We start from the raw sequence: 25,761 nt of genomic DNA, 5'->3' as shown, positions 1-25,761 counted from the left end.
GAATGTGGTGATCTTGACAGTCAGCTTTCTTCTTCCCCACCCCACCATTGTGCACGTGACTTTTTTTTTTTTTTCAGTGTTCCTCTTCTTGAGCTCTAGACCAAATCCTGGGTCATCTCTTGCACAGAAAGCCTTTAAAAGGTTTTTCGGTCTGTTAGGAATGTCTCAGGAAAATGAGCCATTTCTTGGGGGGTAGGGAGTGGAATTATATACCAACATGTGTACGTATGTATGTATGTATTTCCTAACCCTGCCTACTTAAAGCTCAAGCTGCTCTAAACTGTGTTCCTGAGTATTCTTGGAAGAAAACAGATGACAGATGAGTGCAGCGTGCCGATCCTGGTAAAGATTGTCATTTGTCGAACAGAAAGAAGAGTAACAGTAGAAAGTATGTAGATGATACCAAAAAATATTCTAACCCTCAATGGAAAATAATATTAAGTCACAAATTCCCACTGGATATATTGCAAGCTATAATTTATTATATTATTATTTTGTCTATTTCTTTAACCTTTGCCCTTGTACTTTCAAGAGGGGATGTTGGGGATATCGATTGCAACTTTTTTTTTTTACTGTAAAATGTATAAATCAGCTGTGGAAATCATTTTTAAAATTGATATTGCGTGGATGTGTCTGATTCTTGTTAAATGCCTTTTGAGTTTTTTATCTTTTATTTTAAATATGTAATGCAATATTTTATTCATAAAACCCTGGCACTGGTCTCAAAGCTCAGCTGTGAAAATGAAACTTGTATTTTTTAACATGAATGTCAATTTAAAAGTGTATTTGAAATGGTTCTACCGGGATAAGGGCTTATATACCACTGGGAAAAGCTCCTCCTGGGGGGGAGTCGATTTCTTTGGAGAACATGGGTCCTGTTATCTTTGTCTCTGAATTGCCCGTTTCCTAGGGCAGCAGGAGAAACACAAATGTGATCTTAAAGTACACCTCTTCCCCACTTTTGGGAGGGGAAGGGACTCAGTTTGCACCCTTTTTGTATGTAAAATAAAATGTCTTACCTTTCAGGCTGGTCCTATTTAGTTTTTTTTATTTCTTCCTTTTTTTTTCCCCTGTCACATTTCTAGGAGCTAATACTCAAGTCAGGACCAGCCTTGGTGTGATTTAGGTTCTCCACTCATCTATTCACCCTGGTGCTACTGAGACTGTGGCATTAGTATTTTCATTCCTTTTGGGTGAAGCCTTGTCCTCTCCTATCTTATGCTTACCCCTGGTTGGGCTATATCACATGATGAGTTTCAGATCTCTTTCTTTAGTAATCTTTATTAGTGTAAAATCACTAGACTTGGAGGGAAGGATGGGGAAGAACCAAAAGTCAGGGTTTGTAAGTGGCAGCTGCACTGATTGGGAGTTTTCTAAGGTGGAGATGAAGTCCATTGGGTGGGTTGGAGAATATTAAAATTGTCCTTTATGCAAGAGGCTCTGCACAAATTGAATCTAGTATGAACCAAGTAGAGGAGAGGACCATTGAACTCTGTGTTTGCTTTGTAACTCGGGGTTAATAGTGTAGGAAACTAAGTTGCGCTTTTCAGGGCCCTGAAAATTTAGCTACATTAGTTCAGCTACAGTATAGGAGTGAGTCCAAATCTTAACAGGGCATATAGAAGTATACAGATCCTCAACAATTGAAGATTGAAGTAATCTTTAAGGCAAGTGTGCATATTTTCTCACCCATGACCATGCTAAATGCCCTACAGTTTTTAAAAAATACCCTTACATATAAGGTTGGTCAGTCAGCAACAATTCAATTCAGCACTTCTGGAAAAGCACCTATTTAAGTGCAAAGCACCGTGGGCTTGTTAGTGGTGATAGATGGGGAGACATGAAAGGAAAAAGCCCTTGCCTTCAAGGAGTACTGTACTGTGCTATTGGATTGGAAGTTGGAGTACAAGAGAAGGCATCTACCACAAATGAGTTTATCGGTCAATTGAGATGGTAAAAACAACACACTAAACATGAAATTAAGGGGGCAGCTAGGTGGCGCAGTGGATAAAGCACCAGCCCTGGATTCAGGAGGACCTGAGTTCAAATCCAGCCTCAGACACATGACACTAGCTGTGTGAACCTGGGCAAATCATTTAACCCTCATTGCCCAGCAAAAAAAAACAAAAACAAAACAAAACCCATAAAATTAGAGCACGAAAGCCTATGAAAAAAGTGGATATCTGGTGGGAGTTCTGTCCCTAAAAAAGGGAAAGAATAATGGACTAGTCTCCTGTGAATGCTGTATGAAGGTCAGACCAGTCATCTTGAAGCCATCCACATGATCATTTAGAAGACGTTTTGATTTTTCATTCAGGTGTCATAGATTTCCAGTTCTGTGGCTTCCTCTGAACATTTGTAGACAGGAGAGTACCTGCTAGCCAGCTGCCCTGTTAAATTGATCATAAATTTATCAAGGCAATCTTGTCTGGTCTCATTTAAACATTTTTTAAAAATGTAGGGGCAGCTAGGTGGTGCAGTGGATAGAGCACCAGCCCTAGATTCAGGAGGACCTGAGTTCAAATCCAGCCTCAGACACTTAACACTTACTAGCTGTGTGACCCTGGGCAAGTCACTTAACCCCAATTGCCTCACCAAAAAAAAAAAAAATGTAAAGCATCATATGCTCAACACTCTAAGTCAACCTCAAATCCTGGAGGCTATTGTTTACTTTTTCCATTTTCTCCAGTCTAGAAGTAATCATATATACAGAAATTTGCAACAGACTGTCACCTTCAAATTCATGGTACCCTTCAGGGAGCTGGAATTTGTTGGTCATCCTGCTCCCCAGAATATCATTCTTGAACAAAACATCCGGGAAGAATTTAGAATCTAGTGGAACGAATGTTGAATTTACCGTTAAAGGATTTGGATTTGAAACCCCTCTGAGAGAGATGCACATTCAAGCTGTGCCTTGGAGGATTAGTAGGGTATGGAAGGCGAAGGAGATGGGATAGAGCATTCTAAATAGGGAGACGAGCGAACAAAGGTGAATGAGCCTGGGGAATAGGGAGGAATCCCATCGCCTATCTCTAAACTATTTTCTAGAGAAGAGTCAAATGAACTCTTAACTGACCAATCATCCATCACGACAGGCTACGCCTTCTAAGGACATTATCTGATGTTGGAAGGGAAAGCCAGCAGGGCAAATTGCGCGGAGCTCATTGGTGGCGTGGTAGCAAAGCCCAAGTTGGTAATAGAGTTGCTACTTTGTATACGCAACTCAAGAAATGCTTTTTCATCCTCCGGGCCCCGATCGCCCAATAAGTACTGTGCCTGCCTACCTAGCCGCATATCCCAAGCCTGAAACCTAGGGTGACAGGGGGCCTAGGCAAAGAGGGAGGGGTCCCCGCCGGCCTAGGAGGCTCCCTTTGTGCTGAGGCGTGGTCCAATCACTGCGTCTCTTTATCTCCTCTCGGCCCCTCCCGGCCCAGTTATTTTTCCTATTGGCGAGTAGCAGTAGAGAGTCGTCAGGGTTGGCCAGCCGCGGAGCCCAATGATCTGGTGAGAACGTGGCAGCCACCTAAGAGACCGCGTCCGCTCCGGTGCGGGCTTCCAGAGCTTGGGCTCCGCCCCCCGGAGGGATTCTCTATCTGGCGCCGGCCAAGGGGGGGAAATCGTGTGTCTGTGGTCCTCGGAGCCCGGAGTGAAAACCCCGTCGCCCCCATTTCCTGTGGATTGTGGTGGTGGCCGGGTGGTCCCTGCCCCGCCCGCTTCCTGCCTCGGCGTTCCCCAGGCCGCGGCCGCGCCCGCAGGTTTGATGCTGCGTCTGACGGAGCGGAACATGAAGCTGCTCGTTGTGGCCGCCTTCGTCTTGGGCTCGGTGCTCTTCTTGCTCTTGCCGGGATTCTCCGCGGCCGACGAGAAGAAGAAGGGGCCCAAAGTCACCGCCAAGGTCTGAGCCAGACGGGGAGGCCGCGCGCCCACGCCCGGCCTCCGGAGTTCCGCCTCTCTCGCGACCTGAGACCGGGCGGTCGGAGGCCGGGGCCCTCGTGGTGGATGCCCGCGTTCCAAGCCCGGATGGGCGAGGGGGGGAGGGGCGGCGGCGGGGCCGGGGGGGCGTCTTAGGGGAGGCCAGGGAGGGAGCCTCCGGGGCATGTGCGAGCAGAAGCGTCCCGTAGAAACGCGGCCCCCGAACCTGGGCTTTCGGGGGCCAGTTTGAGAGTAGATCGGCCTCCCCCAGAGGCCCCCCCTGGCGTGTCTGGACCCAGACCGCTGATCGTGGGGTCCATGCAACCAGGGATGAACTGGAACCCGCGTACCATTAAATGGCTGAATCAGTCAAAGTCCGTGACCCCAGGTTTGAACCGAAATAGGACCAGTTTATGATATTGACCTTGTTCATTATCAATGCTTGGAGAAAATTGCTTAAGGGATTTGCGGTGGTTTTTGCCCCCGCCCCGTTCCCTACCTTACAATTTCTAACTTGCCTTTTCATACATAACTCCCAAGCTAGCAGGTAAGAGTAGACGTTTTAAATTCAAGAGGTCTATACAAGCATGGTTTGAAGGTGCTTTTGAGCTCTTATGGGGGTTTGTGGCAGCCTATCCCTTCCTTACCGTAGAGCAGCAATTCCCAAACTTTTTTGGTCTCAAGACCTATTTTATACCTTCAAAAATTATTGAAGATCCCCAGAGATTTTTTTAATGGGTTATATCTGTCAGTGTTTACAGTATTCAAAATTAAAACTGGTAAATGTTAAGGCATTTAAAATGATAATAAACCCATTACATGTTCACATAAATAATGTTTTATCTGCTTCTGCATTCAGTCTGTTGCGATATGTTGTTTGTGTTAAAATACATGAAGAAAATCTGGCCTCCCACAGATAGGTGGTTGGAAAAAGGAAAAGGATTTTAACAGGAAATAAAGGCCTTGTATTGTTTAGAAAATAGTTTTAGTCTTGAAGATCCCCTGAAAGGGTCTCAAGGATCCCTCCTGGTCTTCAATCTTACTTGAGAACTACTGGGGTAGAATGACTTGGCCCTGACCTGGAGAAGCAAATAAGAGTCAAGACAGTATTCTTTTTCACTTACCTTAGTAACCACTGGGCACACCTTCCCTTCTCTACCTAGAACCCTGCTTCAAAGCTCAAGGAAGGAATATTGGGGGGGGCGGGGGGGGGGAATACTGAAAGGGCTTATAATAATTTGTCTATTTCAGGTATATTTTGATCTACGAATTGGTGATGAAGATGTAGGCCGAGTTGTCATCGGTCTTTTTGGGAAGACAACTCCAAAGACAGTGGACAATTTCGTGGCTTTGGCCACAGGAGAGGTAAGTGGCAGGGACTTGATCCCAGGAGAGTGATGGGCCTAAGTTTTCCAAGCTGCAGGAAAGCTAGTGTGGGGCAGCCAGATGGTACAGTGGATAGAGCACGGGCCCTGGATTCAGGAGGACCCGAGTTCAAATCCAGCCTCAGACACTTAACATTTACTGGCTGTGTGACCCTGGGCAAGTCACTTAACCCCAATTGCCTCACAAAAAAAAAAAAAGGAAAGCTAGTGACACTTTTTTTTTATTGATTGATTTATTTTTTGGGGCAGTGAGGGTTAAGTGATTTGCCCAGGGTCACATAGCTATTAAGTATCAAGTGTCTGAGGCCAGATTTGAACTCAGGTCCTCCTGAATCCAGGGCCAGTACTTTATCCACTGCACCACCTAGATATGTGCCGCCGCCCCCCCCCCCCCCCAATTTTTAAAGTTCATTCTAACACCCTATCTGTGGGCCAGAAGGTAACAAAAGACCTTATTTGTTCATTGTTTATTTGCCTACCTGGCTTTCATCATAACAAGAGGGGATGATGTAAATGAAAGACTACAACTTCCCCAGCAATGTCCAGGAAGAAACCTGGTCTTTCTAAGCAGTGGCAGTGGCAAAAGAGTCTATCTTGGACCCTTAATAGCTTTTCCTGACAGCACTGAACCTGCTTGCTCCTAAGCATAGCATGTGGTAACAGTAGGGTTGGGATTACCTTGTAAGGGGCTTCTCCCATCTACTCGGTTTGTGGCTGTATTGTCTCTTTAGATCCCTTACTTCTATATCCTTTTTTTTCCCCAGAAAGGATTTGGCTTCAAGGGTAGCAGATTTCATCGTGTGATCAAGGACTTCATGATTCAAGGTGGAGACTTCACCCGGGGTGATGGCACAGGAGGTAATGTCTAACCTGAACTTTCAGTTGGCTTCTTTGTGAAAGAGGCTATGTATCTTCTTTCCCCAATTCGTCATAGATATACATTTGCCTCTGCCAGGGCCAGCAGTGCTTTTTTTATCCTGCAGGAATCTAGAAAGGATAGGGGGAAATGGCATGAATCTCTCTCACAGGCAGCAGAAATGCTGACCTAGGTCTTATAGCGAGCATCTTGCTAATTAGCTGCTTCCAGCATATCGGATGGATTTCAAGTAAAAAAACAAGCAGGATTTCAACAAGTTCCATATCATGGGGTACCTCAGCATTCACACACTGGAATTCTGTCACATCTTGCTGTGATTGGGGATTATTTCTATATTTGACAGTCTCACAGCCTAATCTTTGAAACTTAACTCTTTCCCAACCTTTTTTAATCCTTGATACATTTGGAAAAAGTCTGTTTCCAAAAAGATATTTTACATATAATGTGAGATCTCTCCCCTTTCAAAGACTTCTCACCCCAGAAAAAATAATAATCACATTTATTGAGCATCTCCTAGGGACAGTGCAATGTGCTAGGCTCTTTTGGGCCTTTAAAATGGTCCTTATTTCAAGGAACTTACAATCTAATTGGAAAGATTGACATCCAAATGAAAAATTAACTTAGATATTTTTGTAGTTGCAGAAAACAGTAGAAGAACCATCACAAGGCAGTATGAGATTGATAAATGAATTATTTTTATTCACAGTAGATGTGGGGAAATTACTCAAAAACTGGTGGTTAGAGACAATAGAACTTGAGACTAATTGGGGGGAAAGGGTGAGGAAGGGGTCCTAAATGGCATAAGCAAAAATACAGAAGCAATAAAAACAGTGATTGGGAAGTGAGACCAGTTTGGCTAGATAGAAGGATTCGTGTAGTGGGAGATAAACATCAGCAGGCATTTATTAAGAGCCTACTATGTGCTAGGTACTGTATTTGCCATTGGAGGACAAAGGCAGAAATGAAATTGTACCTGCCTTCAAGCAGCTTTCATTTTGGAGGGAGGTGGGGTTGAGGGGGCATGTGATATACACACCACCTTTGGGCAAGGGATGGGGAGCAGCAACTAGGAAAGTATGGTTGGACCATAGTGTGTGTGGAGGGGAATAATGTATATGATTGGAAGGGTAGGAAGGAGCCAGTTTGGGAAGAGTCCTGAGTGTCAGAAGAGTCTATATTTGATTCTACAAATAGAGAGCCTCTGGGGTTTGAATAAGGGGATAACATGGTAAAATCTGTACTTTGAGGGTATTTTGTTTTGGGGGTTTTGTTTGTTTTTTTACTTGATCATCATTAGAGAAGTTTGTCTAATGTCAAGCCTTGTTAGTTTTACAAAATCTCTTGAATCCTTTTCCCTCTCTCATTTCAAATACCCACCAGTCTAGTTTAGGCCCTCATTTCTGATCTGGACTATTGAAATAGTCCAATAATTAGTCTTCTTGTTTGAAATCACTCGCTTCTTCCCTTTAGATTTCACAAAGTTGTGAAAGTCACATTCCTAAGGCACACATCTTAGCAGGTACAACCTTTGCTTAAGAAATGCCAGTGGTTCCCTATTACCCCAGAATTAAATTCAAACTTTTCTTTTTGGCATTTAAAACCCTTTGGGGTGAGAGAAGAATCAGAACAAAAGGGAAAAACCACAAGAAAGAAGAAACAAACAACCCAAAAAAAGTGAAAATAGTGTGCTTTGATCTACATTCAGATTCCATAGTTCTCTGTCTGGATGTGAAGAGCATTTTCCATTATGAGTCTTTTGGCATTGCCTTGGATCATTGTATTGCTGAGAAGAGCTAAGGCTATCACAGTTAGATCTGTACTTTTGGAAAATCACTTTCATGACAATGTAGAAGATGAAGTAGGGAGAGACTTGGTACAGAGAGACCAGATAAGAGGCTGTTGCAGTAATTGAGGCAAAAGACGATGAGGGCTTGGGCTTGGATAGTGACTACAAGGAGAAAGACACAGATCCAGATAGATTTGGCAACTGATTGATATGTAGGATGGGTGAAAAGATGATGTGGAGATTATCATTTAGGTGACTGGAAGAATGGCGTTACCCTTGAGAAGTAGCCAGAAGTATCCTGAGTCTGATTACAGAGCCTGTTTCTTAGATTGGATTTTATTCAATAAACAGTGTTTTAACCAGGCAGCTGACATAATCAAAGTTGTGTTTTAGGATGATTACTCTACTAGCATGTGGATAAAACTGGAAGGAATAAGAGACTGGATTTTGGAAATTAGTTAGGAAGTGACTACTGTTACAGGTATAAAAGTATTGGTAGGGAGGCAGCTAGGTGGTGCAGTGGATAAAGCACTGGCCCTGGATTCAGGAGGACCCGAGTTCAAATCCGGCCTCAGACACTTGACACTTACTGTGTGACCTTGGGCAAGTCACTTATCCCTCATTGCCCTGCCAAAAAAAGTTTTTTTTTAAATAGCAGATAAAAGTATTGGTAGGGTTTGAACTTGTGTGGTAGTATTGGGAATGAAAAAGGAAAAATAGCTTTCAAAAGCATTGCAGAATAAGTGACAAATCTTTGTGAACATATAGATTAAATGTCACCTCTGATGTTAACAGGTGTTTGACCCTAAATCACTTAATCTCTGACTCAGCTTCTTCATCTGTAAAATAAAGATCTATTACCCTCCTCAAAGTATTGTTCTGAAGCTTGAGTGATAAAGTTTAAAGGGTCTGGATCGATATTATGATGTCAGGTCAAAAGCGAAGATGGGAACAAGGATAATCTTGAAGGTTTGAGACTTGGGTAAACGGTGATAACCAGTCACAGAAATTGGGCAGTTGAAGATAGCACAATTTGGAGAGTCCGAAGCATGTTGAGTGTGGAAGCTCCAGATCTTTACTGGGCACTTTAAAATGCAAAAATGGGAGCTTGAGAGGTCGGGAATGAAAGTGTGGCTCAACTAAGACAAACATCTATTGAGCACTTCAGTGCTCCCTACTTGGCATTTTACTGATGTGTGAGATGAAAATTGACAATGAAGCTCATAATATAGTACAGCAATATTGCAACTGGAGTACACAAAGACCCATGGCAGGTATATGAGAAGTACAGGCCGACTGCTGTGGGGAAGGATCATTACTGACCGAGGGAAAGCCAGAAGGCAGCCTTTTGAACTGGAGCTCAGTAGCAGTGATTTTTCATATGCTACCATATGTTAAGCCATTCTCCATTCAACAGGAACCTTCTTACAGCCTTCAGTAAGGGAAATTCTGTATGTAAAGAAAAGAACCACTGGTTTATTTGGTTTTTTTAAAGACAGGAAGTAAAGGGAAAGGGAACAGTACAAGAGCCAAGACCCACTAGGGGAACTAGAACAATTAGCTTGAGATATATATGTACTAGTTGATGTTCTCTACAAACTGGTTGGGAAGTTTGGGGGCCAGGAAGAAACATCATTTGTACAATAAAACTCCATTTGTCAGGGATCACTGTTCAGTCCTACGGGCGTTCAATGCCAAAGTAAGAAAACATCTTTTCTCGTTTTCCCCACCCCCTTCCCTAACAAGAAAAAATACTTTTGTTTTAAATCTTAGTGTGAGATGTTTTGTTGTGTTCTCTCCCTAACCTTCCAGCAGCTGAACAGGTAAAGACTTATCAGTCTTGGTCTGTTTTACTTTCTACCAAACTCTTTCTCTCCCCATCTTTGCACTGCCGTGTTGAAGTATCAGGAAGGTAATAGTTTGCACAAATTCTTCTCTTAAGCATTTTCTTGCTCCTGATTTCATTCCACAGCTTTTCTACCATCTCTGTCCCCTTTCTTTCCTTCCTTAACAGCTTAGCTGCAGCTTGCATATTTCCATAAACATTTTATCATTTGTTTTTTAGTAACTAGAACTGGATTTTGCTCATCAGTGAGATATGACAGTAGTTTCAGGGAAAGGAACTACTTTTCCGTCCTGATTCTTTCTTCTCAAGCTCACTTGAGGTGTTCCTAAATGATTTCCACTCTAACCCAGGCAATTCTTTAATTTGTAGGAAAGAGCATCTATGGCGATCGCTTCCCTGATGAGAACTTTAAGCTGAAGCACTATGGGCCAGGCTGGGTGAGCATGGCCAATGCTGGCAAGGATACCAATGGCTCACAATTCTTCATTACCACTGTCAAGACGCCATGGCTGGATGGCAAACATGTGGTGTTTGGCAAAGTTCTAGAAGGAATGGTAAGTGGTGGGGGTCGGACACATGGGGCTCCGTCTCCTCATTCATTATCTCTGGATAAACCCCAACATGGTCATCCTCGGCCCTGTAGAGATCCTGACTGGCTGAGTGCTCTATGCTTGTTACTCTAAAGAGACTGTGATAAAGCACCGGCCCTGGAGTCAGGAGTGCCTGAGTTCAAATCCAGCCTCCGACACTTAACACTTACTAGCTGTGTGACCCTGGGCAAGTCACTTAACCCCAATTGCCTCACTAAAAAAAAAAAAGAGAGAGAGAGACTATGAGTGGGAGAAGGCAGAGTGAATCTGCCCAGGTGGGACTAGGGGAAGGTTACACTAGCCTCCTCCACCACTAGAGCCATGTAGCCTTGGAGTCACTGAATTTACTGTGTGAAAAGGGAGCTGTCACCCTTGGTAGTGACTCACTTATCACTTCTGTTAGCCTGTGCTTTAACCCCAAGGCCTGCAACCTCTGCCAGGCTCTAAGTGAGCCTTAGGGAATGGTTAAGTAAGAACAGATCCTTGCTCTTTGTACCAAAGTGTACTACCTCCTCCTTTGGCTAGAAATGTGGTATGATAAAGGGGTACCCAGTAGGGGTGTGCTGCATGAGTCACCAGAGCTTGGTAGCAGGATAATGGAAAGTCTTGGTTTCAAGCTGCAACATCTTTGTTCTCACTTGACCCTTTGGCCAAAAGCTCAGCCACTTCTCCAGATTAGGTGAGACTGTATTTGATGGCACTAATCCCGACCCTCTCTGTTCTTATCAGGATGTGGTCCGAAAGGTGGAAAACACCAAGACAGATGGGCGGGACAAGCCCCTGAAGGATGTGACAATAGCTGACTGTGGCACAATTGAAGTGGAGAAGCCTTTCGCCATTGCCAAGGAGTAGGGTCTCCTGGACCCCTGCTACATATAGAGGCTGTGCAGGAAGCACTCCCCTTTCTGGGGACTGAAGCCTGGTCTGGTATCTGATCCAGCCCTGGGCTCCTGGCACAGCCAGTGGTGCTGACATCTGACGGAGCTGACCCAGAATCCATCCTCACATTCCACAGCCCCTCCAGGCCCAGTTTTGTAAAGAAACATATGCCAATAAAGAAGAGAACTTTTTTTATAGAAAGTGAGTGGGCTGGGTTCATCCCTTGCCCATCATAAGCATCTAAGCTTGGCCCAGCCTAGACCATCCCCCTTCCCCCAAGAAGAGCAGGGCTTATTTCCTGTAGAACTAGGTACCTTGCTTTGTCCTCTCTCGTCCCCTCCTCTGGACTCCTTTGGAAGCAGGACTGAGACCTATTCCTGCCCTGGGCTAGTGGCCGCTGGGGAGCCATGCTACTCCTTACTCTGCCCCTTACCCGGTCTGTCAACTGCCCTTCCAGAAGGTGGCGCTTCTGCTTCACTGCTCAGCATCCAGCCTCATTTTCACCTCGGGCCTCTCACCTGTATAATGCCTAAGCCCTTGCTTTGCCTCACTGTGATTCCTTTTCTCCAATATAAACAGCCCGTTCTTTGTTTCCTTTGGGCTCATCCCTAAGAGAGACTCTCCTTTTATTCCGTGTTCTTCCTGTCTCACAGGGGAAAGTCCTTCAGTACTCTCCCACCAATCAGGATCACAACTGGAGAAGAGAAGGGATAACAGGGGCCTGCCTAGCTTCACCTTAGTAAAAATTGTGTCCTTTCCGAAGAGATGAGCTTTGAACCTGTGGTCTCCTTGGCCAAGGGTCAGGGTGCTGCAGGGAAGAGCGGTTCAGTTGACAGCACAGCTGGTGGGGAGGTTCTGTTCCCTTCACGGCCCTGGCTGTAGTAGGGGTGGTATGAAATAGGGGTCCTTTGGTTGGGCCACGGTGGGGCAGCTGTAGAGCCCCTGCAACACACCACTCACCACCATGTTGGGGATTGGCTCTGAAAGGGGAAAAAAATGGAGGCCAAGTGGAAGGGACCAAAGATGCTGGCTACTAGTTCCATGGTGTAACTGCTTACACTGCACCCCCATGTTGTCCTCACACCATCCTTCCTGAGCAAAGTGCTTTTGTTAGCCTTGATTACAAGGGTGAGCATAAGACTCACAGGGCCCGGGGGAAGGAAGTCAGAGTCAGACTTAACTACCTGTCTTCTGACCCCTAAACTAGCCCTCTTCCCACTTCCTGGGTGGGAGTGAAGAACAGACCCCAAACAGGAGCCTACAGCCATCTTTACTCGCTCTCCTTGTACTTCCTGAGCACCAGCCAGGCTCCTGTTCATGGAAACCAAGCAGCAGTGTGCCAGGCCAGGTGGGGGAGCTTCAAAGGAACGCCAAGTCAGTCGATCTCCTTAATGATGATGCTCCGCCATTTGCTCTCTGGTAGGAATTGGGACAGCCTAAGAACAGGAATCAGGAGCCTGTTTAAGATGAGCTTGGTTCTAGGGGCTGTGCTTGGTGCTGCCAGAACTTCCTCCGGTTGGGTCAACTGTTGGGCCAAATGGTACTACAGGAGGCCCGGGATGCCCCCCATGCCTGCTTGGTGCCTATACAAACTGACAGTACAGGCTCCAGAATCACTACCGTCTTCATAGCGCTTGATGTAACTTACCTAGAGAAGGGCTTGGAAGGTATGGATCCCTGTGGAAGTTCAGGACCGGCCTGTGGGGTAGCTGAACACTAGAGAGAAAAGAGGTTGGTCAGAGCTAACTACTTCTTCAAAGTCCCCAGTTGTGCCTGGGAGCTAAGATGCTTTTTGTTTATTTGGGTTTTTTTGCAGGGCAATGAGGGTTAAGTGACTTTCCTGGAGTCACATAGCTAGTAAGTGTCAAGTGTTTGAGGCCAGATTTGAACTCAGGTCCTCCTGAATCCAGGGCTGGTGCTTTATCCTCTGCGCCACCTAGCTGCCCTGAGTTAGGATGCTTTGAATGGAAAGCTGACCACCAAGAAACATGGGAGTGGAATAGAACCTAGGAATCCAGGCCACCAAAGAGACTCTTAAGGACTCTGCATTCTTATATAGTCACTCTGGAGAATTTATGGGAAAATACACAGAATTGCACAAGAGCCAGTATGGTACAGGGGGAAAATTGTTGGCTCTAAAGTCCCCAGCTATGTCACTTTTCTTCTCTTTGGGTCTTGAACTAAGGAAGGTCCCTTCAATCCCGATGCCTTTAAATAGGCAAAGTAGAGGTTTCTGTCTTTACCATCAGAGGGAATGCCCACATTGAAGTATGTGACCACAAGGGGGCAGCAGGCACCTCAGTGAGACCTGAGCCCCTGGCCAAGGAAGGAGGACAAAAGAGTAAGGACTCAGTTGAGCTCTTCAGCTTGCCTACTGTTGCGGGGCAGGAACTCACCCAGTGAGCCGAAGGGAGGAGGCACATCAATGACTGCAGTCATGCCCTGAACCAAGGAAAGCCCCAACAGATCCCCAGGGAGGGGAGTCTGAGGATGGGGGTAGAGACAACTGGGACAGTGGGCGACCTCTGGGGAACCCATGGTTCTAAGTAAAACCAACTTATTTACTAGTTAAACTGCTGGCTAGCTTAAGGGGGAATGGAAGGAAGTTTTAAGGCTAAGTGTTCATGTGGAAAAATACCAATAGGATTGGGGTTATCAGTTATGCGATAGTAAGATGATCAGCAGGTCAGTGTTCGAGGTGGGAGGGTAGCAAAAACCACACAAAAAGATGGATACAGATTTGGCCTGGCCCCCAAAGGCCAGCTTTTACCTGCCTTCTTGGGCCCAGATCTCCACTGATGTCCTTAGGGTACTAGCTGAAGACATACCAGAGGGCCCTTTGCAACCCCCACCCTTAAGCTCCCAGTAGTATCTACTCACTCCATGCTGCTGGCCTTAGGGTCTGAAGGGAAATGTCGAAGTTTCAGGAATTCCAGCACCTCCTTGGGGACTTCCTGATTAAGATACAGGACACCCTGGGGGACACAATCAACAAACTTTTATTTACTTACAATGTGCAGCAGGGTACAAGTGAGAAGCACTGGAGCTAAAACAAGAAGGAAATAATCCCTGCCCTGAAGGAACTTACATTCTAATGAGAGACATAAGTATATACATAATGTTTTTGGGGGGCAGGGCAATGGGGGTTAAGTGACTTGCCCAGGGTCACACAGCTAGTAAGTGTCAAGTGTCTGAGGCCACATTTGAACTCAGGTCCTCCTGAATCCAGGACCGGTGCTTTATCCACTGTACCACCTAGCTGGTCCCCATAATTTTTTTTTTTTTTAAGAAACAAAGTGGTTGTGTGAGGGCACCTATAACCAAGGAAAACTTCATGTAGAAGGAGGTACTTGAAATGAGTCAAGAAGGAAACCTGGAATCTCAAGAAATGAAGAAGGAATGGGTTGCAGGTGTTTTTGGGGTTTTTTTTTTTTTTTGCAGTGCAATGGAGGTTAAGTGACTTGCCCAGGGTCACACAGCCAATAAGTATCAAGTGTCTGAGGCCAGATTTGAACTCAGGAACTCCTGAATCCAGGGCCTGTGCTTTATCCACTGCGCCACCTAGCCGACCCCCATGCAATACTGTGTTACTGACTGGCGACACATCACAACTATGAGTACAACAGACAGACATCCCCGTGGTGAAAGATACTTCAAAAAAAAAAAAAGGGTTTCCTATTGAGACCTGAAGTTAGTCTCTAGAAAAAAGCCCAGTTCTGCTCTTCTCACCTGGATATAGGCCTCTAAGCCTTGTCGACGCTGCTCCAGAACCTTGGGCCTCCAGTTAGGCACACGTTTGGGGGGAAAATCAGGCACTTTGCAAGACTTCTTAATCTGTCCAAAGCCATAAGAAACTTGCTTAGAGTTCCCGATCCTGCCAAAACTGGGTCTCCAAATAGAACATCCACCTAGTTCTGGCTCCTGTTTGCTCACTTTACCTCTACCCTCTCCAATACTTTGCCTCTTCTGGGTAGATCCCAATAGAGGGGAGTGGTAAATTCAGATCACCTTAAGCTAAGTACCCCGGGAGAGTACTCAGAAAGTCAGGTAGAGAAGAGCCTAAAAAACCCCAATCTTTCCATAGACCCACAGACCCCAGCATACCTAACTAAGCATCACACAGGAATACTCCCATTGTTATCGCTCCCCCCTCCCCCTTCCCTTCTTCACCCCGTGATGGACCAGTAATTTGAAGGAAAGCTGGATCTCAGATGTGTTAACTTGGAGTAGCAGCCCTGTGGAGGGCGGGCTTTTGCCCTAGGTAAAACCGAAATGGGTCTGCCATGTATTTCAGCTCGCTCCACGTCCCAGCAAACAGACACCACCTACTTCTCACCTGCTTGTGCAGGGCATGGAATTCGCTATAGCGCCGATGGATGGTGTGCCTCCTCCCGTTGCAGAGGACGTCTACTCTGAACACCTAAAGGGAGGCGGAAGCAGCAGGGCAAATAGTAGTCCGGGCAAATAGTAGTATTCGGGGCACAGCTAAGACTGTAGGGGACTGGCCAGGTAGAACTAGAGGGCCCCCACTGCTTTCTCCTACCCCAGAGCAGTCAAGAGAGGAGCCGATTCCAACCCTCTCCCAGAAGCCAATTTCAGCAGCTGAGCTCGGCCCTGCACAAAGGCCCTTTCAGAACTGCCCCTGCTCCAGGGAATCTCCGGGGACGCTCACACAGGACACTCACCTCTCCTTCCTCTCCCCCTCCCAGCATTCTAGGTCGATACGGGGTCGGGGGATGGGGGAGTGTATGGGGGTGAAGGAGTCAGATGCAATCTCCCTCTGCCCTCCTGGGCCAAGTTCACCAATGACAAGGTGCGAAGATCTCCCCTCTCCCTAGTCGGCTGGGACTAGGCTAAGTGCCGCTAACCCCTCTGGGGGTGGCGGGCGGGGCAAATATCTGCCTTTTGACCCCCAACCCCCGCCTCTCAATTAACATCGAGGATAAAGATGGGAGGGGGATGAAGTCCCCAGACTCGCGAGGCAGAGAGAGAGAGAAACTCGGGTTGAAACTAGTTCGAGAGCCTCCCTCCAGCTCCCGGCCAGGTCTCCCCTTCCCGTTAGAGCCAACGCCCCCCGCCCCCATCCCAGGGCCAACGTTTCCGTCCGTCCCAAGATAGCGAACGCTGCCTCCCCGACGCTTTGAAATCCCCCAGGGATCCCCTCCAGGACCCGTTTCCCGAAGGGAGCACCGCCCGAGCACTCACCATGTGGCCTTTCTCCAGGCTCCTCTCGGGCTCCGCTGCCTCCGGCCCCACGGAAGGAATGTGGACTTGTAGCATCCCCAACCCAAGCCCGCCTTCAGCCCCTGTGCTCGGCGTCTGCTGGAGCTCAGCCTCTGGCTCCCGGACTGACGGGCCGACGCTCCCTCGAGGTCTAGACTCAGACTGGCCCCGCCCCGCCCCGCCAGGCTCCGCCCCCACCTGGGCCCCTCCTCCGCCCCTCTCCCCAGCCGCGAGGTTTCCTCGCTTGGTTTGAAGAAAGTTGTGACCGGGCGGCTGAGGCTACCTGGGGCTGGAGTCTGCTTGGGGGTGGGGGGGTTAGGGTGTTAACCCCCCCACACACACACACACACAGCTCCAGAGAACCCTGGGGGGCACAGGGAACCTACTCAAGGGTCCCGCTTTTCGACAAGCTTCTACTCTTTCCTGGGCTAGGAGGACGCCGGGAACGCGGACAGGAATGCCTGCCCTCTCCCCGCTTACATTTTAATGGAACGCCCAAACTAGACGAATAACTAGGGCCGGGCAATCAGCACTCTCCCCCAGTGTGCTGAAAGTTAGAGGTGGCCGACAACACCCACTCCCCCAGTACTGGAAGAAATAATGCTGTATGATACAACGAAGGGCCGTAGGCTCGAGAACCAGAGGATCTGGATTCAAATCCTCACTAAGTTCCTCACTGTGACCACATTTAACTAGTTAATCACCTAACTCTTCGAAGCTCAAAATGAGTACCCCCCCTACCCAAACCAATATCATATATGTTCCGTCGTAAAATCTCAGATTCTATGAATTGAGATTGACACCTGGGTAACAAGGTAACAAGAAATATTAGTGAAAATAGGAAGGTACTGTGTGCCAAGTGGTTCCAATCACCACTTATTCTCCAATGCCTCATGAGGATCAGTGCTCTGGGGTTCTTAACTGCCCCACCCCATTTTGCCTTTAAACGTTGCTTTGAGGGCAATTTTTTTAAAATGATGCTTATTCCAGGCAGGAAAAATGCTAGTCGTGGCTCTACCTCCATTCCTGGAGAATCTTTTGCTTTCGTCTCCTTCCCCTTGCTCTTAAAATATATATACTCGATATCCTTTGTTTTTACATAATCTTTTATTTCCCACTGTATTCCTTCCTCCACTCCCACTCCCAGAGAGGCATCCTTTAGAATAAAGAAAAGGAGAAAGAAAAATGTCCACAAAACTAAACAATGCATCAAAAAAGTATTATTTTATTTGCAGAATCCTTCACACCTTGTCCCCCACTTCTTCAAAGCTAGGAGGGAAAATGTCTTATCTCTATTTGGGGTCAAGATTGGGTATTATAACTCCACAACACTCAGTTTTTACTGTTATGTTATTGTTTCCATTGATATTGTTGTAGTTATTTGATATATTGTTTTCCTGGTTCTGCTTATTTCATTGTTTCAGTTCATATAAGTCTTTCAGTGTTTCTTTGTGTTCATCATTTCTTTTTGACCCTGTAATATTCCATTCCTTTCGTGGGCCATAATTTATTCAGCCCAATCCATGGACATCTACTTTTGTTCCCCAGTTCTGTGTTACCCCCAAAAGATGCTGCTATAAACATTTTGTCATTGACCTTTTTGGAGAATGACCATTTGCATGATCTCTGCCTCTGTTCCTAAAATCTGCCCCCAGGAGAAGACTGTTCAACATTCCAACTTTGTTGTATGCAGGTTGTGAGAAGAAGGAAAAGGCCACAGAACCCTGTTTGCTCTGGGATTGGGTGTAAGATAGGGAAGGAGTGAGAATATCTGGAAGGTTGCATTCCCCACATATCCAGTCATTTTCCCCCTTCTCTCCACTTACAGAGCCACCATTCTGGTTCTGACCCTTATCACCTCTCACCTATATTATTGCAACAGCCTCCTAATTAGTCTGTCAGCCTCAAGTCTCCTCTCTCTCCTATTCATCCTCCACACATCTGCCAAGGTGATTATCCTGAATAAAATATCTGACTGTGTCACCACCCTCCTCAAACCCCTGTGGCTCCCTATTACCTCTAGGAACAAATAGACACTCCTTTATTTGTCATTTAAAGCCTTCACAACCTGTCTGCAACCTACCTTTTTAGCCTATCACAGCTTTTTCCAGTGTGGCACCCCATCTCCAAGCCTTTGAATCAGCTTTTCCCAAGGCCTATAATGTACTCCCTACTTCTTGGAATCCCTCAGGCCCTTCAAAACTCAGCTTGAGTGCTGCCTCCTTCACAAGCGCATTTCCAAATTGCCTTTATTTTGTATGTATTGTGTGTGTATGTATGTATGTATGTATACACACATCTGTATATATGTCGTCCCTTCCAATCGAATGTAAGCTTCTTTGAGGGCGGAGACTTTTGTTTTGGTCTTTGTATCCCCAGTGCCTCACACATGCTTGGCACTGAAGAATGCTTGTTAATTTGTTGATTGAGATTTTTATCCTTTTGAGATAGTCTGTTTGTAATTGTCATTTTAGTCTCATGTCTGACTTTTCTTACCCCGTTTGGGGTTTTCTTGGCAAAGATACAGGAGTGGTTTGCAGTTTCCTTCTCCAGCTCATTTTACAGATGAGCAAACTGTGGCAAACAGGGTTAAGTGACTTACTTAGGGTCACACAGCTAGAATGTGTCTGAGGCTGGATTTGAACTCCATCCTCCTGACCCCAGGACTGGAGCTCATTTACTGAGCCACTTAGCTGCTAACTCAGCCCCTAGAGAAACTGTGAATCTAATCTCTCTGGGTTTCTTGCCTGGGTCACCAACAAAAGTCCCAGAAAAGCCAGCAGGGCACTGTGGGCTCAGTTTCCCCCCACTTCTTGGTGGGACTTTCAAGACACAGATACATGTATATGTACATATATATACATACACATATATGGGTATATATATTTTTAAAAATAAGAACACATTTTAAATGCCAGAAAATTCTCCTCTCCAATGTAGCTAGGCATTTATTTTGTCATAACTCCATTTGCATATAGTGAAGGCTCAGACCTCTGGTGAGATACCCCCCACAAGGCGGGAAGGATTTGCAGACCTGGGTCTGGACACACACATGCCTTGTCTGGGCTCTGCCCCAGTCTTAGACTGTTACCACCTTCAAATAGTCCTTTTCAAAGGGCCCTCAAAGTATTTAGAGTTCTTGTTATCACCCTAGTCCAAATCCACATGGTTACAGCCAGGGAAACTGAAGCCCAAGCAGTGGAAGTGGTTTGCCTGAGATGCTAGGATTCCCAGTCAGAATCCGAGCCCGGGTCTCGGTAGGTCTTTCCACCACACTGTCGTCAACTGCACTACTGAATTTCCTGAGTTTATAGTAGGGATCCCCTGAGCTTGAGGTTGTTGTACCATCCAGACCTGAGCTCTGACCTGTTCTTGTCCTTGTAATTCGATTCGATTCAACAAACATTTATTAAGTACCTCGTATGTGCCAGGATCTGTGCAAACAAGGTGGGGGCGGGGCAGGTAATACACCGCCTTTGTTGCTTTGACCATAAATGGCTCCTATACCACCAAGAGCCGGATTCTGTATCAGCCCCAGCATCAGGATTGAACCCATTTCCCTTTAGAGGGTTTCATTTCCTTCCTTTAAATCCTGTAGCTTCTTCCTGTGGGGGCTCTGTCCCATCTCTTCCAGTCATGTAGCATGATGTTTTTGAAAGAGAGAAGATGGCTAGATATAGTGATACACACCTGTATCCCTGCTCCTGGGGGAGCGGTGGATTGTTTGCAGAGAAGGTTGGTGGATTGCTCGAGCTCAGGAGTTCTGACCTGCAGCAGGGCCCAAACTGATCAGTGTCTGCACCAAACCTGTCAATTGATTGATCAGTCTTTATTAAGCATCTATCATGTGCCAGGCATTGTGCTGAGCACTAAGGATGTAAAAGGAGGAAAAAGACAGTCCCTGCCCTCAAGGAGCTCACAATCTAATAGGGGAGAAGCTGGCACCTATATGGTGAACCCCTGGGAGCAGGGAGCTTAGGGTCAGCAGGCTGCCTGAAGAGCTTTCATGCTGATCAGCAGTGGTAAGAAAGTGAGACCAAGTCTTAAATGAGAGAGAAACAGGGGATGCAGCGGAGAGAGCACCAGCCCTAGAGCCAGGAGGACCTGAGTTCTAAACTGGCCTCAGATACTTACTTAGCTGAGTGACCCTGGGAAAGTAGAGAGAGACACAGAGACAGAGACAGAGAGAGGGAGACAGAGAGAAGGAGACAGAGAATGAATGAGAATAAGAATGAATGTGGAGGACTTGGAGTCAAGAAAGTCCTAGGTTCAAATCCTACCCCAGACATTTTCTGTGTGATTATGAGCCGGTCAACCTTTCTAACCTTCAGTTTCCTCATCTTCCAAATCGAGTAATAATATCTGTAATAGCCAGCTCACGAGGTTGTTGTGAGGCTTGAATAAGATCATGTCCATAAATTGTTCTATAGATGTCTGCTTTTTTATTATTATTGTTACATCGATGATGGTAGTGATTGTGTCCTGCTAATCACAGCAAGTCAGCCAGGTCCTGTCCAGCACATAAGGTATAGGAAGAATCTCAGTTTGCAGGAAATTTAAAAACTTGGGCCCTTGTAATCCTAGTGGCCATGAGGCCTGGTCCCTTCCCAGAACATGGTCCCATTGGCTCTTGGGCTCGGCCTCATGGAAGGAAATTATTCTGGAGCCTTTCTGTGTTCAGGATTTTGCAAACCGCCTTCCCCCCACCCCCACACCTTTCACAGAGACTTTTACTCAAATGGCTCAGCCAGATCAGTAGTTACATTTCCCCAAACCCCAGGCGTGCACTCTCCCCAAAATACACCTAGAGTGGGGAATCAAAATGGGTATGAGCAACGTACAGCGACAGCGAGGCACAAATGTAAAGAACAGGTAGTCAGGCAATTCCAAAACTCAGAACTGTAGGGTCTCCATGTCCTTTCTCTCCTTCCAAGGATCCTGAGTTTGTAGATGGGTGTGGTGGTCATGAGGAAAGAGTAGCTCTTCTGTTCAGCTGGGCCAGCCCCTCCTAGGGTGTGGTGGATGGGACAGCCTGGAGCTGGCTTAGGTCAAGTAGTTCTGGTGGTAGCTAAATTGGCTCCTTTCCAAGCTCTGCTGGGACTGCTGCTGCTGCTGCTGCTGGCCTGAGCCAGATCAGATGTACTCACTGCCCCTGAGCTTCTACCTGGCTTCGTGGTGATGAGTATTTTTAAGGACTCTGTCTCTCTCTGTTTCTCTCTGTCTCTGTCTCTCTGTCTCTCTGTCTCACCCACACAAGCATTTCCATATATATAGCAGGGGGGCAGCTAGGTGGCTCAGTGGATAAAGCACTGGCCTTGGATTCAGGAGTACCTGAGTTCAAATCCAGCCTCAGACCCTGGGCAAGTCACTTAACCCTCATTGCCCCTCAAAAAAAAAAAGTTATCATATATATATAGCAGAACACAAAAAGAGGATCTTTTGTGAAACCGAATCTCCATTTCCCACAGCTTTAAAAGTATAGGATATTGGGGCAGCTTGATGGTGCAGTGGATAAAAGCACCGGCCCTGGAGTCAGGAGGACCTGAGTTCAAATTTGACCTCAGACACTTAACACTTACTAGCTATGTGACCCTGGGCAAGTCACTTAACCCCAATTGCCTCACCAAAAAAAACCAAACCAAACCAAACCAAAATGTGGCTGTGTGACCCAGGGCAAGTCACTTAATCCTGTTTACCTCAGTTTCTTCATCTGTAAAATGAGCTGGAGAAGGAAATGCAAACTACTCCAAGATCTTTGCCAAGAAACCCCCAAATGGGGTCACAAAGAGTCAGACATAATTGCAAAATGACTAAATAACAATGACATACAGTGTTATAAGATTTGCAAAGCACTGCACATGATCTCTCGTTTGATCTTCACAATAATCTTGTGAAGTAGGTGCTATTCTCATTTTACAAATGAGGAAACCAAGGCTGAGAGGTTATGTGATTTGATCAGAGTTCTAAAGTCTTTCAATGTTGTAGTTGTTGTTTTAAACAGTGTTGGTGTCCTTGAATACATTGTTTTCCTGGTTCTGCTCATCTCACTCTACAAACCATCACTTCACTGTCTGGATTCTCTGAAATTGTCTCTTATTATTTTGAATGGCAAAATAATATTTCATTATATTTATATCCCCCAATTTGTTCAGCAATTCTCCAGTTGTCTAGGAGACAATTTAAACCCACTATTAGATTCTAGTTCTTCTCTCCTGCCCTCTTTTCCCCTTCTCTCCCTCTTCCTCCTCTTTCCCTTCTCCCCTCTCTTCTCCTCTCCTTGTCTTCCCCTCTCCCCCATCCCTCCTCTCCCTTTTCTCCCCTTAGCTTTCCTCTCCTTCCCTCTCCTCTCTCTTTACCTTTTTCTTTCTCTCCCCATTCCCCCCAATGCCTTCCTTTAGGATCAGGAAGTTTGTTTTGCTTCACTGTCCTGCATTATCCTCCCTCAACCTCCTCCTCCCCTCCACTCCAATTTTCCCTGTTGAATGATGTATTTCTACACCAAACTCTGTATGCGTGTTTAATCCAATTTTGTTCATTTCAGAAAAGAATGAGATTTGTATCTAATGCCTACTCCCCCTACCCCTTTCACCATATTTGTATATTCTTCTCATGCATACTAATTAGAAGAAAGAACAAGGTGTATCCCCTTCTTTCTCCTTACTACATAAATGTCCTCTTCCTTTTTATGGTCCCTTCTCATTCTCCTCTTCAAACCCTCAGAACAAAACCAGTCCACCCTCCAGGACCTCAGTTTTTCAATTTTTAATTTCCTCAGTATCCCTTGAAGACATTAAGGTTCTGAAGAGACATTTGCTTCTTCTTCCCCTCCTAGAATGTCAGCACTGTTGCATCATATAGCTCCTTCCAGTTGCTCAAATAATTTTATCTTTCTAGGTTTTTCTGGACTCTTGTATTTGTATTCTAGAGTTCCTATTTAGCTCTTTTCATCAGAAATACTTGGGGGCAGCTAGATGGCACAGTGGATGGAGCACCGGCCCTGGAATCAGGAGTACCTGAGTTCAAATCCGGCCTCAGACACTTAACACTTAACTAGCTGTGTGACCCTGGGCAAGTCACTTGACCCCAATTGCCTCACTAAAAAAAAAAAAAAGAAAGAAATACTTGAAAGTTCTCTATTATATTAAAAAGCCATTTTCCCCATGTAGGGTGATATTAAGCTTTGCAGGTCAAATTATTCTTGGTTGTAAGTCTAGGTCTTTTGCTTTTTGGAATATTGTATTTCAAGATTTCCTCTGGTTTTTAGTACAGACTTATAGGTTTTATTTGATCCTGATTGTGATTCCTCAGTACTTGAACTGTTTCTTTCTGGACCTTGAAGAATTTTTTCTTTGATGTGGGAGCTCTGGATCTTGGCTATAATATTCCTGAGACTTTTCTTTTGAGAATTATTTTCAGGAGGTAATCGGTGAGTTCTTTTTATCTTTGTTTTCTGGTTCTAATAGATCCGAACAGTTTATATTTATGATTTCTTGAAATACAGGATACCCTAAAAGTCTTAATGAAGTTTTAAGCTACTAAAGCTTAAAATTACATTAAGACTATTGGGAAATATTGTATAGTATTCAGACTTTTTTTTTACTGTAAAAAAATGCTTTTCATGGACTCCAATGCTTCTTAAATGATCTTTCCTTGACCTATTTTCCAGATCAATTTTTTTATATCAAATACCTTAAATTTTCTTCTATTTTTTTTTAGTATCCTGATTTTGTTCTAATATTTCTTGTTGTCTAATGGAATCACTGATTTTTCTTTCGTCTAGCTTTCAGGGAGGCTTACTTAGATAAGATTTAGCACTTTCTCTTCTAAGCTGTTGTCTTCTTTCTAAGAGCTTTTATATAAATTTTTATCTTTTATTTCATTTCTCCTAGGTATTCATGTAGTCCTTGTAGAAAGTCCATTTTTTCCTTTGAGTCTGATGGTAGTTGTCAGTCAACCATATATTTATTAAGCATCTACTAAATATCAGGTAAAGTGCTAAGCACTAGAAAGGCAAAAGACAGCATCTCCCCTTGAGCTCAAAATCTAATGGGAGAGACAACTTATGTACACACGAGCTATATACAGAATAAATGGGAAATAATCAACAGATTGGAAGGAACAAGAGTTCAGAGGGATTGGGAAGGGCTTCTTGAAGGAGGCAGGATTTCATCTGGGACTCAAAGGAAGCCAAGGGAGCCAGGAGGCAGAGATGAAGAGGGAGAGTATTCCAGGCCTGAGGGACAGCTTGTGAAAGTGCCTAGATTCAGGAGATGGAATATCTTGTTCAAGGAACACCAAGGGGAGGCCAGTGGGCTGCAGGTGACTTGTAGAGAAGTGATATGTAAGAAAAATGAAAAAAAAAAAAAAAAAGGAAAGTGGGGGGCACAGCTAGGTGGCACAGTGGATAAAGCACTGGCCCTGGATTCAGGAGGACCTGAGTTCAAATCTGGCCTCAGACACTTGACACTCACTAGCTGTGTGACCCTGGGCAAGTCACTTAAACCCCATTGCCCTGCAAAAAAAAAAAAAAGTGGGGAGGGGTGGAGTAGGTTATAAAGGGCTTTGAATATAGAACAGGATTTTATATTTGATCCTGGAGGTACTGGAGAGCCAATGGAATTTATTAACTAGAGAGTTGACATGGTCACACCTGGGCTTTAGTAAAATCACGTTGATGGCTAAGTGTAGGATGGATTAGAGTGAAGACCCACCAATGGGCTATTGCAACAGTCCAGGTTTGAAGTGATGAGGGCCCATACCAGGTTGGTGCTATCGTCAGAAGAGAGAAGGGGAGTATTTGAGAGATGCTGTAAAGGTAAAAATGGCAGGACTTAACTAATTAGATATAGGGGGTAAGAGACAATGAGGAGTTAAGGATGACACCTAGATTGCAAGGCTGGGGGACTTGGAAAATGGTGGTGTTTTTAGCAGTAATAGGGAAGTTTGGAAACAGTGAGGGTTTGGAGGGAGGTGGGGAATGTAATGAGTTTAGTTTTGGACATGTTGAGTTTAAGATGTCTACCGGATATCCAGTTTGAGATGTCTAATAGGCATTTGAAGATGTGAGACTGGAGGTCAAACAGAGAGGGTTAGGGCTGGGTAAGCAGATCTGAGACTCATCCCCATTAAGATGATAATGGAATCCAATAGGAGCAGATGAGATCACCAAGTGAAATCATCTAGAGAGAGAAGATAAGAGGGCCCACAACTCAATGGGACATCTATGATTATTTGGAATAGGCTGGATGAGGATCTAGCAAAGG

General features: G+C 45.4%; 2 protein-coding genes across 3 annotated transcripts; one reads left to right on the top strand and one right to left on the bottom strand.

Annotated features, from left to right (window-relative positions):
- Positions 1-3,599: 3,599 nt before the first annotated feature.
- On the top strand, positions 3,600-11,476 carry PPIB (peptidylprolyl isomerase B). Its single transcript, XM_043984463.1, has 5 exons — positions 3,600-3,895; positions 5,164-5,277; positions 6,062-6,155; positions 10,176-10,360; positions 11,126-11,476. The coding sequence occupies exons 1-5, from the start codon at positions 3,761-3,763 to the stop codon at positions 11,246-11,248; spliced, it is 651 nt and encodes a 216-aa protein (XP_043840398.1). The 5' UTR covers positions 3,600-3,760; the 3' UTR covers positions 11,249-11,476.
- Positions 6,169-16,610, bottom strand: SNX22 (sorting nexin 22). 2 transcript variants are annotated; one of them, XM_043984466.1, is made up of 6 exons: positions 16,481-16,610; positions 15,612-15,695; positions 15,005-15,109; positions 14,156-14,250; positions 12,924-12,991; positions 6,169-6,284 (listed from the first exon to the last, which is right to left on the bottom strand). In XM_043984466.1, the coding sequence occupies exons 1-6, from the start codon at positions 16,553-16,555 to the stop codon at positions 6,226-6,228; spliced, it is 486 nt and encodes a 161-aa protein (XP_043840401.1). In that variant the 5' UTR covers positions 16,556-16,610; the 3' UTR covers positions 6,169-6,225. The 2 variants fall into 2 exon arrangements, with proteins under 2 accessions (XP_043840401.1, XP_043840400.1); XM_043984465.1 differs by lacking the exon at positions 6,169-6,284 and adding an exon at positions 11,892-12,255.
- Between the last annotated feature and the right edge of the window lie 9,151 nt (positions 16,611-25,761).

The sequence above is a fragment of the Dromiciops gliroides genome, chromosome 2 (assembly GCF_019393635.1).
Source record: "Dromiciops gliroides isolate mDroGli1 chromosome 2, mDroGli1.pri, whole genome shotgun sequence".
NCBI classification, from domain to species: Eukaryota; Metazoa; Chordata; class Mammalia; order Microbiotheria; family Microbiotheriidae; genus Dromiciops; species Dromiciops gliroides.
The sequence above is the reverse complement of the archived record's forward strand: the minus strand, read 5'-3'. Positions and strand labels throughout refer to the sequence as shown.